We start from the raw sequence: 17,062 nt of genomic DNA on the forward strand, positions 1-17,062 counted from the left end.
ATTATCCTTTCCACATGTTGAGCTGGTGTGATCTGACCAAAAGTCTATTTATGTTACACCAGTAATTCATTAAAGGCAATAACTGTTACTTGTTAAAAACAGTCTGTATTTTATCGCTAGTTTCCCGACGGTTCAGTCCTGCAGCAGTAAGTGATTATAGGGGTTATAGACATACGGCTTGTGTCCTGTTTGATGCGCGTGTGTGTGTGTGTGTGTGTGTGTGTGTGTGTGTGTGTGTGTGTGTGTGTGTGTGTGTGTGTGTGTGTGTGTGTGTGTGTGTGTGTGTGTGTGTGTGTGTGTGTGTGTGTGTGTGTGTGTGTGTGTGTGTGTGTGTGTGTGTGTGTGTGTTAGTCAGTGCTCTTTATCAGTGGGTGGCAGCTGGTAGTAACACACACACACACACTCACATTCTGTGGGGACACAGTTCTCTCTTGAAGACACGCAGCGCTGAAGGTAAATGACTCTCCTTGGACCTTGTGAAAAGGTTTCTGTTCTTGTGCTTATTATTAATAATAATTAATTATTAATATTCTAATAATGACTAAAGCAGGTTTTCTGACCCATCACTCAATTAATTGCAAATATAATAAAAGTTATATTGTGTTTGTTGTTGTCAGAAAGTAGTTTGTAAAATATATACCTTTGTTATTTATAATTTTATAGATGTATATGAAAGTTATTTTATTAAATATTATGTTAGTTTGAGAGCAGTCGTCATGTGATGGATTGCAAAGCAACTATAAGTTGAGAGAGAGTCACAAGGGGGTCCATTATTGAGCGATAATGTACAGTTGCTGTTCACATTGACCCCAGCGTTCCATATCACTGTGCACTCAAAATAATACGTTAATAATACGCTTTTGTGCGACCGTTATTTGACATTTTAGCTCGCTGGCGATCGCCGAAAAGAAAACGGAAATCCCACAAATGACCGTTTCGAGTCAATGCGAGCTTCTGCAACCGGACAATTAAAGTGGACGTCATGAGCAATGTGAATGAATGAGATGCTGTTTACATGCACGTACTGGGACTACTTTTGCGATACACAACGTTTGGTGGCTACAACTATTTTGTGCTGAAAGGCAGCTATTTACTTGCTATTTATAATTTTGCTGGTAACCGTGTTATAAAAGCAATAAGGTACTTGAGACAGTACTTTATCTTCAGTAATGTAACTGTTCGGGCCTAACTACACCCACGAACTGTTACATTATTGGACGATAAAGTACCGCCTCTCCTACCTTATTGTATAAGTAAAAAGTAAAAACATCTGCATCTGGATTGTAGCAGATGTATAAAGTAGCAGAGAATGGAACCACTAAAGCAGGGAACTTTTTCTGTCGTGACCCACTTTGAAAAAAAAAATGTTCACGCCCCCCAAAAATTGTACGTGCGACCCACTAGAGGGTCGCGCCCCCCAGATTGAGAAACACTGCACTAAAGTTCAAGGAGCTCAACATTGCATTGAAGGGGACACATCCTGAACAAAAGACTCTGCTCTCCTTTTCTCTCCAGCCATCAGTAATCATGAGGGGGCTTCTGTTCCTGTGCCTGTTGCCCTTGTTCAGAGGTCAAAGGTCATTCCAATGCCCCCACCTTTGCTCCTGCCGTGGCAGTGAGGTGAACTGCAGCAGCAGATCTCTCACCTCCTCCTCGCTCCCCACCAGTTTTCCTCCTGCAACCACCTCCCTGCGTCTCCACGACAACCGGCTGACCGCCCTGCCCAGCGGGCTCCTGGACGGTCTGACCTCCCTCCGCTCCGTCTCCCTCCAGGGTAACCCCTGGGAGTGCGACTGCGGCGTCCTCTACCTGCGATCCTGGCTGCTGCGTCAGCCCGCCGGCCTCCAGTCACACCTGGGCGTCAACTGCAGCTCCCCCCCCGGCCTGCGGGGGCGACTGGTGGTGTATCTGACGGAGCAGGAGGTCCTGGACTCCTGCCACTACTGGTACTGTGACCTGGCTCTGGCCTCGCAGGTGTGCCTGTTTGTGCTGGTGCTGGTGCAGGCGGCTCTACTGGCGGCGCTCATCGTGTTCCTGAGGAGGTTCGAGAGGCTTTCCAAAGAGGCGAGGAGGACCACGGAGGAGAGCTTCACGGCCGGGGAGAGACAGAGGGAGAACGAGTACTCGCCTTTAATGGACAGCAGCATCTGAGGTGCAGCTCTAATAAAGGGCTCTTTATCATTTGCACACCCGAATCGAAAAGTTCCAACAGGAAACAAGTAGAATGGTTTGATAATTATTCAAATAATTGAGCAGCTATTGGGGATTTGAGATTTGAAGTCTCACCATTTATCTTTGTAGAACAGAAAAGGAAAAGAAAGATTATAAATAATCTCTACGAGACAACGACTGTTTGATTTTTGATAATGATGCCATTGCTCTTCTTTGAGAAGAACATCCTGGGTGTTATTCATTGCATTGATACTTAGCGGGATATTTTACAGTTAACAAAATGTAGTTCTTGCTGTGAGATGGAAAACTAATGACTACAAACATTACTTTATTGTTCTTACTATTGTTTTTGTTTTGTTAGCTAGTGTCAGTTAAGAATATTGAAAATTGGTTGTGATGTAGTCTTCAGTTTTACTTGGTCACAAGTGTCTCGCTGGTATTAACATGATATTAATAATGATCAAACGAAGAAATACTCATTTTCTGTCAGGTTTGACAACATAGTCTCTTTCTGCTTAAAATGTTTTCAATGGCTCATGTAGTCCAGCCCAATAGATGGATGTCTATTCTCGTTCTAATTGAATATTTGAGCGTTCCAAAATTATCTTAACTAAAGAATGAAAGATAAATGTCTGTTACTGAAGTACTTCTGCACGCTTTAATGTCTGGCAATCCCCTTATAATTGCATTAGATTTCAATGTTTATATAACAAGGAGTAATTTGCCATCTTCTATCTGAAATTTGTTAATAAGTAAAACTGTTTTTTTATTTCTACATTTTTGGAACTGTATTATAATATTCAAGATAAAAACACAATATTATAAGTGTGTCTACAATATAACCACATTTCATGGAGAAGTTATGCATTTCTTTCTTTAACCTATATTTTGATTACAATCATGGTAAAATATGCTGTTTCTTGTAAATTAGATCTTTGACAAACAACGGCGATGGACCGTTGCGCCGCCTGCTGGCCAAACCTGCATAATGCAGATCCCACAATCCCTGATTGGGTCTAAAGAGCAGTGTGTTTGCCTCGCAGTGATGTTCATGTGTCTGCAGAGAGCCTGGGACATGACATTATTTGGACGTTTTGTTATTTTTTCAATGTCACATCGAAAATGAATTCTTATTGATTATTAAAGCCACGTAAATGAGATGCAACACTGCTGTCAGCCACATCGAGGCGCCATTGGACCAGTGGCGTTCCTCTTAGTTGTGGTTCAGAATTCTGTAGCTTTAATCTTGACAAATATTACTACATGGTTTGACCAAACCTTTTCACTTATTTGATGTGCAATCATCACAGCCGTCACAGTACGTCTCTTCTCTGTCTTTAAGATCCATCCCATCGTTGCTACGTGTAGCTTCAGTTTGAATGATTATTATTAGTGCCGGGACTTTAGCGCGTTAATTACGATTAATTAATTACAATGTGAATTAAGATTAATTAATTACACAAAAAATAACACATTAAACATTTTCTACGCATTTTTACGTTTATTTTTTGCACTGCGGAACATTTCTCACTGGATGAGTTCCGGAGGACCGATTATACTGGAGCACCAACTAGCGTTCATGACTTCAGACAACAACAAACCACAGTGAATATGAACGAAGAAGCTGACGAGACCGTGTCGGTTGGCCACGTCTGAAAAAATAACCAATGTTCTGAATGTACTTGAAAGTATTGGTCTACTTAAAAAAACATAGTTTAGAGAAGGTCTACTTACCTATAGGCTACCTGAATTTCTGAAAGTACTATATTTCTAAATATGCTATTTATACACTTGTCTGCTGGAATTGGTTGAACAAAAATAAAAATGCATGTGAAAAAAATTACTCAAATATTTATGCAATTAAAATGTGATTAATTTTGATTAATTAATTACAAAGCCTCTAATTAGATCAATATTTTTAATCGAGTGCCGGCCCTAATAATATATATATTATATTATATATATATTGACCTTACATATATTTTTTTATAATAATTTTATACCTATTATTTAAAAAAAAATGTTTTGACCCTACATATTTTGACTTTTTTCACAATATTTTTTTTCCCATGACATGACTGGAATGCTCTTAGATGGAGCAACCTACATGTTCCTGTCACTAATACCAAATGCCCCAAATTTCTGTACTTTAAACCTTATCTGGGTTCAACCCTCAAGGGACATGGTGGCTCTTCCTAAATCCTTTTTTAGTTTTGAGTAACTGACGTTTATAAAAAATCATAATGGGATATTGCCCCAGAGACGGATTGGTGCATCTTGGAGGATCAACCATGCTATTCATCCTTAGTGAGTTGAATTTGAATGTAACAGAGAATTGGAGGGTGGATGCATTAAAAAGGGTAAACAAATCTACACCCTGTGCCAGACTGTCAGTTTAAGGTTGTCCACAGGATGCCCTGAAGTAGACAAACATGTGATTGTCTTGAAAAATGAGGCTGTAATAAGTTTCATGTCAGTGTGACCACTGAATGAGACACATCTGCTCATCTTTACTGACTCATCCCGTCAAAAAGGTGGCTACGTATCATGGCTAATAAGTGCTAAAAGCTAAAGCAATTAACATCATCAACATTCAAACGATTCTTCATCATTCTTGACAATGCCATCATAACTCAGTGAACGCGCCTTGTGTTTCTGCATAACCCCCACGGTACACTTCTCTGAAACAACCAGTGGGGACAATGCCCCCACTACTACCTCCGCAGTAGTGTGCTCAAGACTTGGCAGGAGCGGGATTTGAACCCACTGGCGGCACGTACAGAGGCTTCTGGGCTCTAGCTTGCACCCCTACACTACCAGTCCTGGTCACATTTTGGCAACTTTTATTCTCCTATTTAACCTTGAGCATGTGAGTTAAACCTAAAAACTCTTTTTAAATGCTATTTCCACATCTGGGCTTGAACCCACAACCTTCAAGTGCAGTACAGGGGCTTATGTCAGCAGCTCTTCCACTGTGCTACTTCACCACACACTAACCAACCCTTTGTTTCTCGTATTTAACCTTGAGACTGCTACTCAAACCTCAAAACTCTTTCAAAGTATAAGTGATGTCTGCATGAAGGGGCATGAACCCACAACCTCAGACAGGAGGTTGGAGCATGCAGCCCTGCAGTTGTTCCCTTGTGCTATTCAAGCACATGCCTCATTGTGTCCGTTTCTCCTATTAGACCTTGGGATTGTTTACTAAACCTCAAAACTGTTTGAAAGTTTACAGTTTGAAGCCCTGACTGCAACCAAACCCTCCTTCTGAGAGAGCAGGTTTGAACTGAGGATCCTCCACACTTCAGCCTTCCTGCTATCTCCCTGCACTGTTCCACCACACACCTGTTGATGCTTTTGAATCCAACCTCAATTCTCATAGATTCTCAGGCTGGAATCCACAACACAACACACTTGTCTGTTGGAATTGGTTGAACAAAAATAAAAATCCATGTGAAAAAAAATACTTCTCACTGTTCTCAGGTCAAATATTTATCCAATTAAAATGCGATGAATTTCAATTAATTAATTAAAAAGCCTCTTATTAATTAAGTTAATATTTTTAATCGAGTCCCGGCCCTAATTATTATAACTCCTCCTGATTTATAGGCTCAGTTTAAGAACTTGAGAACTGTTACATGTTCTTTAGAGGCTGCATGAGGCTGATGCTTGTTTGCGCTTTACACCATGACCACCAGAGAGCGCTCTGTTCATTTCAAAACCAGCCATCGGTGAGCCTGCACTGCCGGCAGAGGGGTTTCCCTCATCAGCTGTATCACTGCAAATCATTGAGCCCCATCAAAAATGTGATACTCTTAACTCCCATCTTTCAACTCAAAAGTGGACCACGTGACCTTTAGAGACGGACTGATGTCGCTGCAGGACGGCATTGAAGGGACAACTGGCTTGCGTGACACGGCCTGTGTGAAAAAACGTGACTTCATTGACTACACACTAAGCACAACAACGTCAATTATTGTGCTGATGGAGTCGTGCCAAGGACAGTGCAGTCTGTTCCGCGCTGCCGCTCTGACCTCGATGATCCAACTGCTGGTTTTTCCCTGCAGGCAAAAATCGTTATCACATCACAGGCTGTGAAACCGGTTCAAATACGTTGAGGATCATTGATCATTCATTCGTTATTATTGACTACATGACTATTGTATTTATTGTCTAAGCACTCACAGGACAACAAAGCACTATCTGTAGGATTTAGGATGCCGTCAGATATGCAACAACATTCCATGTTGTTATTATGGTTCATTGGTTCTTAACCTTATTGGAGATACTGAACCCTGCAAGCTTCATCATTCACCAAACCCTTATACGTAGGTATATATTTTATCTGTACAGAGAACAAAACCAACAAAACATGAGTTTTACAAAAAAAAATAACTTAATTAAAAAACCTTTGGTGTTGCCTTTTAGATACGAGTTGAGAAATGTACAGCTTCACCTTGGCAAGCGCCTCTCTCATATCAGTATCGCAACAAAGTCTGTTCCTTTTCCTCCGTTTTTATGTCTACAATTCTCGAAAAGGATACAAACGGTGTGAGAATCTCAAGGGCTTTCCTGGCAATAACAGGGTTTGGTACGATTTGTTGAGAGCGTTGTTGTTGTGAAGCGTTGATGTTGACGCTCCGCTGAAGTTCAATGATTTCGGCGAGGTTCTCACCGAATTTACTTTTACTACGCAACTAAATCTTTTTTTTTTAATTGTCGGCAGCCGATTTTCTGACGGCCGCCAGAAGCGGCCCGACATGTGAACCGCTCTACACAGTGTGTGTCATAAGCCCTGCCGAACCCCTGAGAGTGACTCATCCAAGCTGCAGGTTAAGAACCACTGGGATGGTAAATCATTCCCAGAAAGGGGCAGTAGTTGGTGTGGTGGGTGAACCTGGTTGTACTTGATCCTGTCTGGGTCAAGAGTGCAGCTGGCGCCCCGTGGACCTGGACTCAAAGTCCCAAGTGCTTCTGGTTTGCCTGGAGGCCCTTTCTTCAGTCTGAGCTGAAGGAGCTTTAGGAGAACCTTCATGATGTCATCTTGATGACGGTTTAAGTGGTATCACGACTTCCACCCACTGCAGCTTAAAGTATAACAGGCCTAAGCCTAAATATTCATATTTTTCAAACCCAACATCTATTGCGCAATACAGAACGACAGAAATAAACTGTCACGGGGGATTGCCGGTGCAGGTCGAAGAAGGCAGGACTCAAACGCAGGATTCAACGTTTACAGAAGGTGCTCTTTATTCACCAAACAAAAGCCAGAGGAACGTGCACCAACGATGAGTGACAAGAGACAATGACGCGACAAGGGACAACAGGCACACGGGGCTTAAATACACAAGAGAGGTGCAGGTGATTGGACACAGGTGGAAGCAATCAGGCAATCACAGGACAGGACAGGAAGTGAAGCTCACCCAGAGACACGAGAGACAAGAAAACTACAAAATAAGACAGGAAGAGGACCTAAACCGTGACATAAACAGAGTAAAGATAAACTTAATGGAACAAGGGGTGTCAAGGACCCGCCATGATGATCGAGTATAAATGAAGCTCAACTATCACAGCCTTTTACCTCGCATGGGAACATCGGTATCACGATGTCAAATAGGTAAACCACGCATGCTGCATGCGGCGATCCATCTCTATTGAATTTCTTTGTTCCCTCATGCCAAGCCACTCTATTCCAGCAACAACCCCCCCCACCCCCACTAGCTTTTCAAATGTTCAAAATGATGCATAATTCCTTGTGGTATCCTTTGAGGTTTTGTGGCCGTTTCTTATCTTCTGTGCAATCTTTCCTGTTTAATGACACAAACCAGATTGTGTGATGTGTTCTTGATATTTTTCCAAAAGGTTGACTGCGTGCAGAAGGGTTGTGGTGATAATAAAGGCACTGGGCAACATGCGGGGCTGTTATTTGTTGAGGCCTCAGCAGCGTTCCCTACTGTAGATAAACACGAGCGACTGCCGGTCCAATTACTGGATTTCCCTCGTTGTCCTCCAACCTTCCTACCACAACCCCCCCCCCCCCCCCGCTCCCCTTCTCAGTTGTGTTGTTAATATACATATTTGGTAGGTTTCATCATCAGATCTAGTGGCCAAAGCTTAACAAAAATGGATTTAGGCTTCTTTGTGTTTTCTCCATTCTTCCCAGCAGCTCTCTCCGTTATCAGCCATGGACACACAAAGAGAGCCCAGTGGTGAGGGAACTCATCCACATGACTGACTTCTCCCACTGATGGGCCGGTTTGAACCAGCCCGAGGCTGAAACTAGCCGAGCTCTTAAGTCTCACACGCAGGCTGCTGCCACAGAAAGCAGCACTTCCCTGATGAACAGATGATTGACGTTGTCTTATCCGAGTCTGGCTGTGTTTCCTTAACACCGATACACGCCACATGTTACTTATTTTTTCATATGTTAAAAAGACACGCATCATAAAATTGTTGCATTCCAGCATTTGCCTCTGTTGTTCTGCCCAGGAGCAGCGTTTGCTCAGCAGGAAAAGTCAATTAAAACTAACAAGCCATTGACGAGAAGTGGGTTTTTTTTTGTTGCAAGTAATGTTTTCCTGTTTCTCAACAGCTAATGGTATTCCTGAAAGTGCTACAGACTGCCGGTCACGCCCTTTGAGAGGGTTTAGTCAGTTTCATGGTTCCCACGTGTCTGATTTGAATTAAATGACGCGGAGTCATATTCAACAAATTTCAGTGGAAAGTAAGTTAATTACAGCTGGAATGAACTGTTTTTTGCCAAATACTTGTTATGCTTTCACAGATAGAACATTGCATTGATCTAACGAGATGGTTGTACATTTGATTTTCTTTTTTTACTGATGGAGAAATCTGGTTTATATGGAAGCCCATTTCCGCCACAAAAAGAAAAGAAGATGTGTTGAATTTTGTTGGGGCTGTGGGACGTGGCATTTTATCCTCCTTCAAAGTGGGTTGTGACAAAACAACCTGAGAACCACTACTTAAAACCAAGGAACCTTTGCAGTATGTATGTCCATGTGTGTGTTTGTGTTTGTGTGTGAGAAGCTCACAGGCAGGTATTGCTTTGGACTTGCTTTGGATGAGGGCACATGATGGCACAGATAAGTGCATCACACACTCTCTGACAGCCATGTTCCATTCGCCACTGCACTAGTTTGAATACAAATAATGCCAGAAACAAGAAATAAGATCACATGGCAAAATTAGTCCACACTTTGTTTTGTTTGTTTGTTTTATTGGAGAGTCATAGTTTGGTCGGTGGTTCTTAATACACTTTTTATCCAACACTTCAAACCCAAACGATCAGAAATGAATTCAGGGACATACACTCATTTGCTTTACAAATGACCACTCATGAATGCGACAGTGGTATCAGTGATTCTGTCAAACGCTGAACAAGACAATGAGCCAATTTAAGCAAAAGAATATGTGGCCTAAAATTACGTATAATGGAACCCATACATTTCTGTTTGCATTGTCTTCATTAATGTCATTAAAAAGCAATTCCGTCCACAGGGTGCATTGTCTCAGATATACACAGGTGACTTTCATCTTTCGTCGGTTCAGAATTGCTTGTTCCTCCCTCCGGACTCTCTCATATGACCTTGTCCCCCATCACGTGAACAATGGGCCTACTTTCGGCAGGCTCCAGCACTTTCCTTTATACGGCACTGGACCAAACCCCATCCATTCATGTGGTTCTCTGTGGCAATGTTAACTTAATACAGGGTCAGCATATTTGACCACCTCACATCCGTCCATTTAGGCAGTTGTTGAGTACGAGACTGTGTTTGTGCTGGAAATCTCACGGTGTGTGGATTCCCCAACTAAAGCGCAGATGGACTTGATGGACGAAGGTGGTGGTGAAGTAGTTAAAATGGTGGGATAGTACAGCACGTACTTACAGTTGATCTCGTTCATTTTAATTATGTATTCTACAAACCAAACTGTGTGTGAAAAATAGTGCGTAAGAAAAACACAACAATGACCCTCATAGACGACTTAAATGGTGACGGAATAATTAGCGTCACCATTTCCAGCTCATGATCAACCCGTTTCGCCCCCTCAGTGTAACAGTGATGTTATAGCGGATCAAAACTGAGTCACTGCTTGTTTGCTGGCGCAGTGCTATGGAGACCAGGTCAACCCGGCATTCTTCTCCCTCTCCATCTCCACCCACCAACTCTCTTGTTGGCCCCTCCGTATTGCCATGGCGACAGAAAGATATCTGAGCCCCGCCTGAGCTGTCACATGCGGTGCAGCTAGGGTTTCCTCACACAATGGGCGGAGGACACTTGCCACTGTGCCTATGCTAATGTCAGAATGCTTGCACAATATGGCAATAATGCTCATACTGTATATGATGCTGATAATAACTATGGGGTTCGCCATATTGTTTCAGCCTCTTAACAAACATTTGCATTCATTTGTATTGATTAGATTCAAATTGGGCCTGAATGCTTGATGAAAAGATCTTAATCCAGTCTCGATGCACCTTGTATTTATCAGACAAATTCTACGTCAATGTATCCAATAGTAGGATTCATCTTGTGGGGAAGATGAATGTCAGGAACAAAATGTTTTCAATAAGTAAATTGAAACGGCAGTGTTGAAAACATTTCAGATGATTGTGTCATCAAAGCCCTCTTCTGGCTTACGTGAATGTCTGTACAAAGGTTGTTGAAGCAAGGAAAACAAAGGGCTGCAATGAGGGCTCTCTCCTTGCACCTTGCGTATGTCGACATTCCGACTCTGGAGCATCGCCTGCACACGAGGACAGTAGATCTGCCCTTTGGCCCCCGTAGGGCTGTCAGCTGTGAACCAAGCAGCAGCAGCCTGATTGAGCTGGTTCACTGTAATGGAACCTTGCCCTGGTGGGTTCAGGTTCATTTAATTTTCATGCACAGACTAGACTGCATGTGAGTTTGGGGGAAATGACCACATTTGTATTGCATTGAATGCATTCTCTAAACACAAGTACAAGACACAAAACACAAAAGAAGAATATTCTATAAGAGGCAGCTGTATGCATGTTAAACTTGATGTTCTTTCCTCTGATATTTAAATAGTAAGACGTTCTAGGGCTCACTGGTTTTATTAAAAAAAGCAGTGCATATCTCTAGGATGCTAATTATTATTTTGCAAGGTCCATTTTTTATTGGCTTAACTTGGACTCATTCTCAAAAATACAACAAATTTTCTTAAAACCCCCCTTTCCCTGTGGAAAAGGCCACCATGAGTGTCTGTGTTTACTGTCCCTGCAATGCACAAGAGTCACTTTCCCCTGATGACCTTTGCTTCATGTGCTAATGCCAGTTTACTTGCCAAACGGACATGCTGGGTGTGTGCTGCCAACAACAGATCAGGCAAGGTCAACAATACACCAAATTAATTAAGACATGCATTCTCTTACTGCACCCACGAAGCCTGGGGGACTATTTTTACAAGTGCATGTATTTGTGTGCTAAGCTCCCATGAATCACTTCACTTTTGTTTACTGGTATGTTGTAACAGCTGTTACTTTGCTTCCTTGCAATATTCCCAGCCCAGATTAGTTTTACTTGATTTATTCTATATTTCACTGGAATAGGTAAGCTGGACCCATCACAATCAAAATCAGAATCAGAAGCCATTTTTTGCCACGTATGTTACACATACAGGAATTTGTCTTGGTGATTGGTACAATAGAAAGAGACAATTGAATAAAAATAATAAAATAAGGTAAAAATATACAAGCCAAAATAAATAGTATTTTTGTTAAGAAGCTGTTTCTATGGTGGGAAGTCTTGGTCCTGATGCACCGCAGCCTCCTCCCAAAGGAAAGAGGCTCAAAAAGTCTGATAGGTTGGCTACAGTCTTGGAGGCAAACAAGTTTTGGAGGGACGACAGACTGCAGTCGATTACCCTCTTAGCAGAACCAATGATACGCTGCGGTCTCCCCTTGTCCTTGGCTGTGGCTGCAGCGTACCAGATGGTGATGAAAGAGGAGAGGATAGACTAAACGATGGCGGTGTAGAAGTGCACCATCATCGTCTTTGGCAGGTTGAATTTCTTCAGCTGCCTCAGTAAGTACATCCTGGGCTGAGCCCTTCTAGTGATGGAGCTGATGTTCAGCTCCCACTTGAGGTCGTGGGTGACGATAAAGGAAAAGGAAGCAGTAGGACTCCACAGCGGTGACGGGGAAATTACCCAGGGTTGAATTCCTTGTTGTTACCTTCGCACCACGTTAACCAATTAGCACCAATTGGTGCTAATGGTCCGGGAAAAGCGAAAAATGCTTTCTCGACTTCACACGCTGCTTTCTGTCAGGGACGAAGTCAGTGATCCACTTGTGGTTGGTAATATTTCTGAGGCCTCTGCAGACAGATGCAGAGTCGTTGGTAGAAAAGCGAATAATGCTTTCCCGACTTCACACGCTGCTTTCTGTCAGGGACGAGGTCAGTGATCCACTTGTGGTTGGTAATATTTCTGAGGCCTCTGCAGACAGATGCAGAGTCGTTGGTAGAAAACTGCTGTTGGAGCCGCTCTGAGTAAACAGGTTTGGCGTCTTTGACCGCATTGCCGAACCTGTGTTTTGACTCTTTTGTTTTTGACACTTGTCAAATTCCAAGTCCATCTTGTGTCCCCAAGGGTAATCTAGATTTCCTTATCATGAATTGAATCTGTGTTCCTCCTAATCTTAATGAGGGAATATAAAGGGAGCACAATATAGCAGCAAGCAACTTTCTGCTATACAAATATAAAATTGAGTCGACCTGAGAAGACATTGAAGTCTCACTCCCTCTGGGTGTGTTTGTTATCAGAACTTCTCCTTGCTTTGTTGACAATACCTTTTAGTGCCTGCTGGTGCACGTAAGCGTGCCGCATTTTACATTTCAGGTCTCTTCTCATATTGCAGTTACAACTGATAATTCCATAAGCTTAGCACCCTCTAGGGAACACTCAACACTCGCATGTCAACACGTTTGCCTGATTGATACTCCTGGCCTCGGTCCCCGAACATAAAACAAGACTCAAAGGGCCAGTCGAACGAATGCCGTGGCATCAGTCTTTACAACCGATTCGTGACGAGAACAATATATTGGCTCAGTGATGTAAGGCTCCATTTGAAACAGCGTGGCCTACAAAGCTGTTTGTGTCTGGCCAAAGGGTGCATGATACAATCTCTCCGCTCTATCCCAAATTTCCATTCTCTATTTCAATCGTTTTTTCTAGCAGTGATAAAAACGAAGTCTCGAGCCATCTAAACGCTGAAGACCTAATTTATGTGGACATGCTCTCGTCCACATGTACCATATATAAGGATGACAAGGAGGAAATCATAACCAAATAAATCTAGATTAATAACGCAAAACATTGATTTTCCTTGGTGTTACATAATTAATAGGATTACTAAAACTTTGTCTTGACATGGTGCCTCTTTTTCTTATCTGTGACCTGGACATTTGGGAGTTGGGTTATGTAACTCTTCTGTCTCAGGAGAAACCATTCCGTCTCATGAAGGAAAGAGATTTCAGAACTTTGTGCCCCCGTTCAATTTATGGTCCCCTTTGTCATGATAACCATGAACGGCGGATGCGGACAGAAGGATAGGGTGAGCACCTCAAGGCTCCAGTTTGTGTCGACCTTGCTGAAGCCTCATTGAGTGCTGCCCGTCTCTCATGCAGGGTGGACAACTTTGGGGTCTTAAATATGCAGTTTCCTTTTGTCTTTGTCTCTCTCCGGTCATGTCTGCCACGCCAGTTCAAGAGCGATAGGCATCTGTGGCGACACATTGTTCTGAAAGAGCTCAAACAAATGGTGAGGTGAGGAACTGGGTATTGTTTCACCTCAGACTCAGCCCGGGACCTTTGCTTTATTGCTCGCCTCGGCATATGAAGCCAACGCCGCATGCCGAGCGCACTTCATTGTGCAGACTTCTGGAGGGAAACGATACACTTCCTGCGTCACTTATGGCCATTGCCCCCGAGTTGGACTTTTATTTTCCTTGCCAGGAACTAGTTTGCTGTCTCACTTGTGAAAAAGTCAACATGAGAGCGACGGCGGTATGAGGCTGACACTAGTTGTTTATCACGAGAGTTGCCTGTCGAGGGGGAACGCCTTGCGGCCTTATCACCACAAATCAGCTGGGTTGCACGGGCCCGCGGGGTCAACTCCGCTTGTAAACAGAACTCACTCACCCTTCCGTGTCGCAGCCAGAAATGCAAAGGATTTATTTTTAGCACCGCTAAGCTGAAACGGGAGATGTTATCGTCTGTTTGGGAAATAGTCAAAAAACACACACTACAATCAACTCAAATTCATTACAGAGTAAATTTCACATTAAAAAAACACGTTTTAGAACACAGTGCGGTTTCAACACAGAAGGTGTTGTGTACAGAAAGCAGCATTAGTTCGAGTCATAATAGGACTCCGAGGTCCAGCTGGTGTGAATGTCAAAGAGGAGAAGACCACTCATTCCGAACACATCTCTGTTACAAATATAGTATCATAAATCCTATTCTTGATTCATACTTCTTCAGTAGAAGACACAATTTACTCAGGTGATCATGTCACTCACAGGTTTCTTGTAATGACAAGGTATGCATTATTATAATAATATTATTATAAGTTATATTAATGTGCATTTCTTCTTTTGGTTGAACAGCTGTGGCATTACACATAGTGTAATGTTGTACTGTACTTCCATTTGTGGTGCTTTCTTCCCCCATGGGGCATATGTCCTGTTCACTCAACTGATTTGGATAGTGCGTTTATTAAGATGCTTGGATTGAATCGAGAGCATAAGCCCAAATCTAACTGGAACAGTAAAGGTCTTCCTTCTCCATAAAGAGTTTGATCATTTGATTACATTTGATTTCTGTCTGTGTGCATTTACCCAGAGACAGTTCTAATTTTTGGCTGAGTGTAGCTAATATTGTTAGTATAGCTAGAGTTAAACTGGACAGGACTATTAACTCAATTAGTGAAATGAAACTACTCCAAACGTTTTATTGACCCTCGGGCTTATATTTGTATTGTGTCTAATATCCCAGCGCTGTGTAATATCTCGTAGTTTCTCGTAGACAGGGAGGCTTATTTCGCCCTATCGGCGTCTCTGTGTGTCTTCAGAGACTGCTGATGTCACAGCTGGAAGTGCGCGCCGGCAGTGCGCGCCTCCCGCCGCAGCCCTATAAAAGCTCCTCGGCTCCGCTCTGCGGCGCACTCTCGCTCCCTCGCTCACTGACGCCTTGAGCCGCTCCGGCAGCTCCTCTTTGGCGAGTTGCTGGGCAAACTGTGGAACACACGAGTCCCCCCTCCACCCCCACGGAGAGACAACAAAACAAGGCGAAGATGTCGTCCTACATCTCCTCCGAATGCCGACGCGTCAGCCCCTGCGTCCGCGGCAACAAGTTCGACACGGCGCACCGCAAGAAGGCCGTGCCCAACATCTTCGAGAACGTCAACCAGGAGTCGGTGATGAGGCTCTTCCAGAAAACGGGCGACATGAAGGCGGAGGAGAGAGTGAGGAGCATCTTCTCCTACACCCTGGACCCGGAAGAGACGGCCCGCGCTCTGATGGCTCTGAAGCAGAGGAAGAAGGATAAGTTCCTGCAGATCGCGGGCATGGTCCGACAGCTGCTCAAAATGCGCTGACTGCGTTCGACACCCGCCGGTGTCTCTCGGCTCACGTCCGAGCCGAATGTGAAAACACTCCCAGTGCGACTGGCTCACCTCCGGGATGCGGTCCCCACCTTTTGCGTGGATAAATACAACAACAAAAAGGAGCGCAAGGTGCGGAGGAGACCCCCCGACGCCCCCCTCCCCACGCTGAGAGGGGCCACACGTCGCGGCCTCGTGGACCGGACGCAGGTGACAGCGCAGAGTCCCTCTACCTGGAGCGGAGGGACTCCCTGGAATGACCAGGAATAATGGAAGGGCACATGCACACGTATGCACTGAGACTTGATTTCCTAAACGCATTCCTCTGGATGCCCGACTGTGAAGCAGCCCCCCAGCCCCGTGCGAGGTGCGCGTGGTCGCGCGCATGGTTGGTGCACAGCTGCAATGTGAGACTTTATGGTGCTGAAGACTCTGCCAACACGAATGCCTGTCAAGAACAAATGCCTTGTCTCTTAGCTTCTCTTTGTCATGTGAAAAACGACTCGTTCGGGGGCCACTGATGTGTAATTGTCACCTCTGTGACCATGTGATGTGCATTTATTACGTGTTCCTTTGTACTTTTTTAAAAATAAATTATTTGATTCAATACAAAAGGGGATACCTCGTTTGTCATTATTCCTCAAGTATTTTACATAATTGTACGCTCCTGTTTTTAATAAGGCGGAGGCAGAACTCTGGGTCCATCACAGTGATGTCGATCCTTCCACGACCAGCCAGGTGGAAAACTGGACTGCAAAATCAAACAAAGGAGACCCATCTTCATAGATTTTTCATCTAAAAAAAACATGAAATGACATTAAACAAATCACCTACTGTCTCACAGCTGTGACCTTTTTATTAGTCATAAGCAAGTCACTTAAGGTAAAACAATCCTGAATCGCTACAGCAGTGGAAATAGTCATGTAATTGTTGAAAGGAAAATAGCCATATTGTGAGCACATATATGGCTGTATGGTTATGCAGTGAGAGAATTATTATCAAAAGAGAATTTGGTTAATCTTTCATTGGGTTTCCCTCGCCGCATTGTGTGTGCTTCACCAGACCAGTGCAAACCAGTTTAGCCCTGTTTGGGCTGGGAGGGTGGGGGCTGGCTGGCGTTCTCCGCACAACATGTTTGTGCTCGCGTCCATTTAATCATCCCTGCTCTCGAGATAAGAGCCTGTCCAAGTAGCATTAAACGGTCGGAGGCATCTCTCTCATTCTCCCCCCCGCCCCTTAAAATGAG

The 17,062-nt window shown here is 43.6% G+C and overlaps 2 protein-coding genes across 2 annotated transcripts; both read left to right on the top strand.

Moving 5' to 3' along the window:
* Nucleotides 1-338: 338 nt before the first annotated feature.
* Nucleotides 339-2,997, top strand: gp1bb (glycoprotein Ib platelet subunit beta). Its single transcript, XM_037482948.2, has 2 exons — nt 339-453; nt 1,516-2,997. The coding sequence occupies exon 2, from the start codon at nt 1,528-1,530 to the stop codon at nt 2,149-2,151; it is 624 nt and encodes a 207-aa protein (XP_037338845.2). The 5' UTR covers nt 339-453; nt 1,516-1,527; the 3' UTR covers nt 2,152-2,997.
* A 12,377-nt stretch (nt 2,998-15,374) lies between these two features.
* On the top strand, nt 15,375-16,432 carry tcima (transcriptional and immune response regulator a). Its single transcript, XM_037483464.2, has one exon. The coding sequence runs from the start codon at nt 15,508-15,510 to the stop codon at nt 15,808-15,810; it is 303 nt and encodes a 100-aa protein (XP_037339361.1). The 5' UTR covers nt 15,375-15,507; the 3' UTR covers nt 15,811-16,432.
* Nucleotides 16,433-17,062: the final 630 nt, after the last annotated feature.

This window comes from Pungitius pungitius, chromosome 5 (assembly GCF_949316345.1).
Source record: "Pungitius pungitius chromosome 5, fPunPun2.1, whole genome shotgun sequence".
Lineage (NCBI taxonomy): Eukaryota > Metazoa > Chordata > Actinopteri > Perciformes > Gasterosteidae > Pungitius > Pungitius pungitius.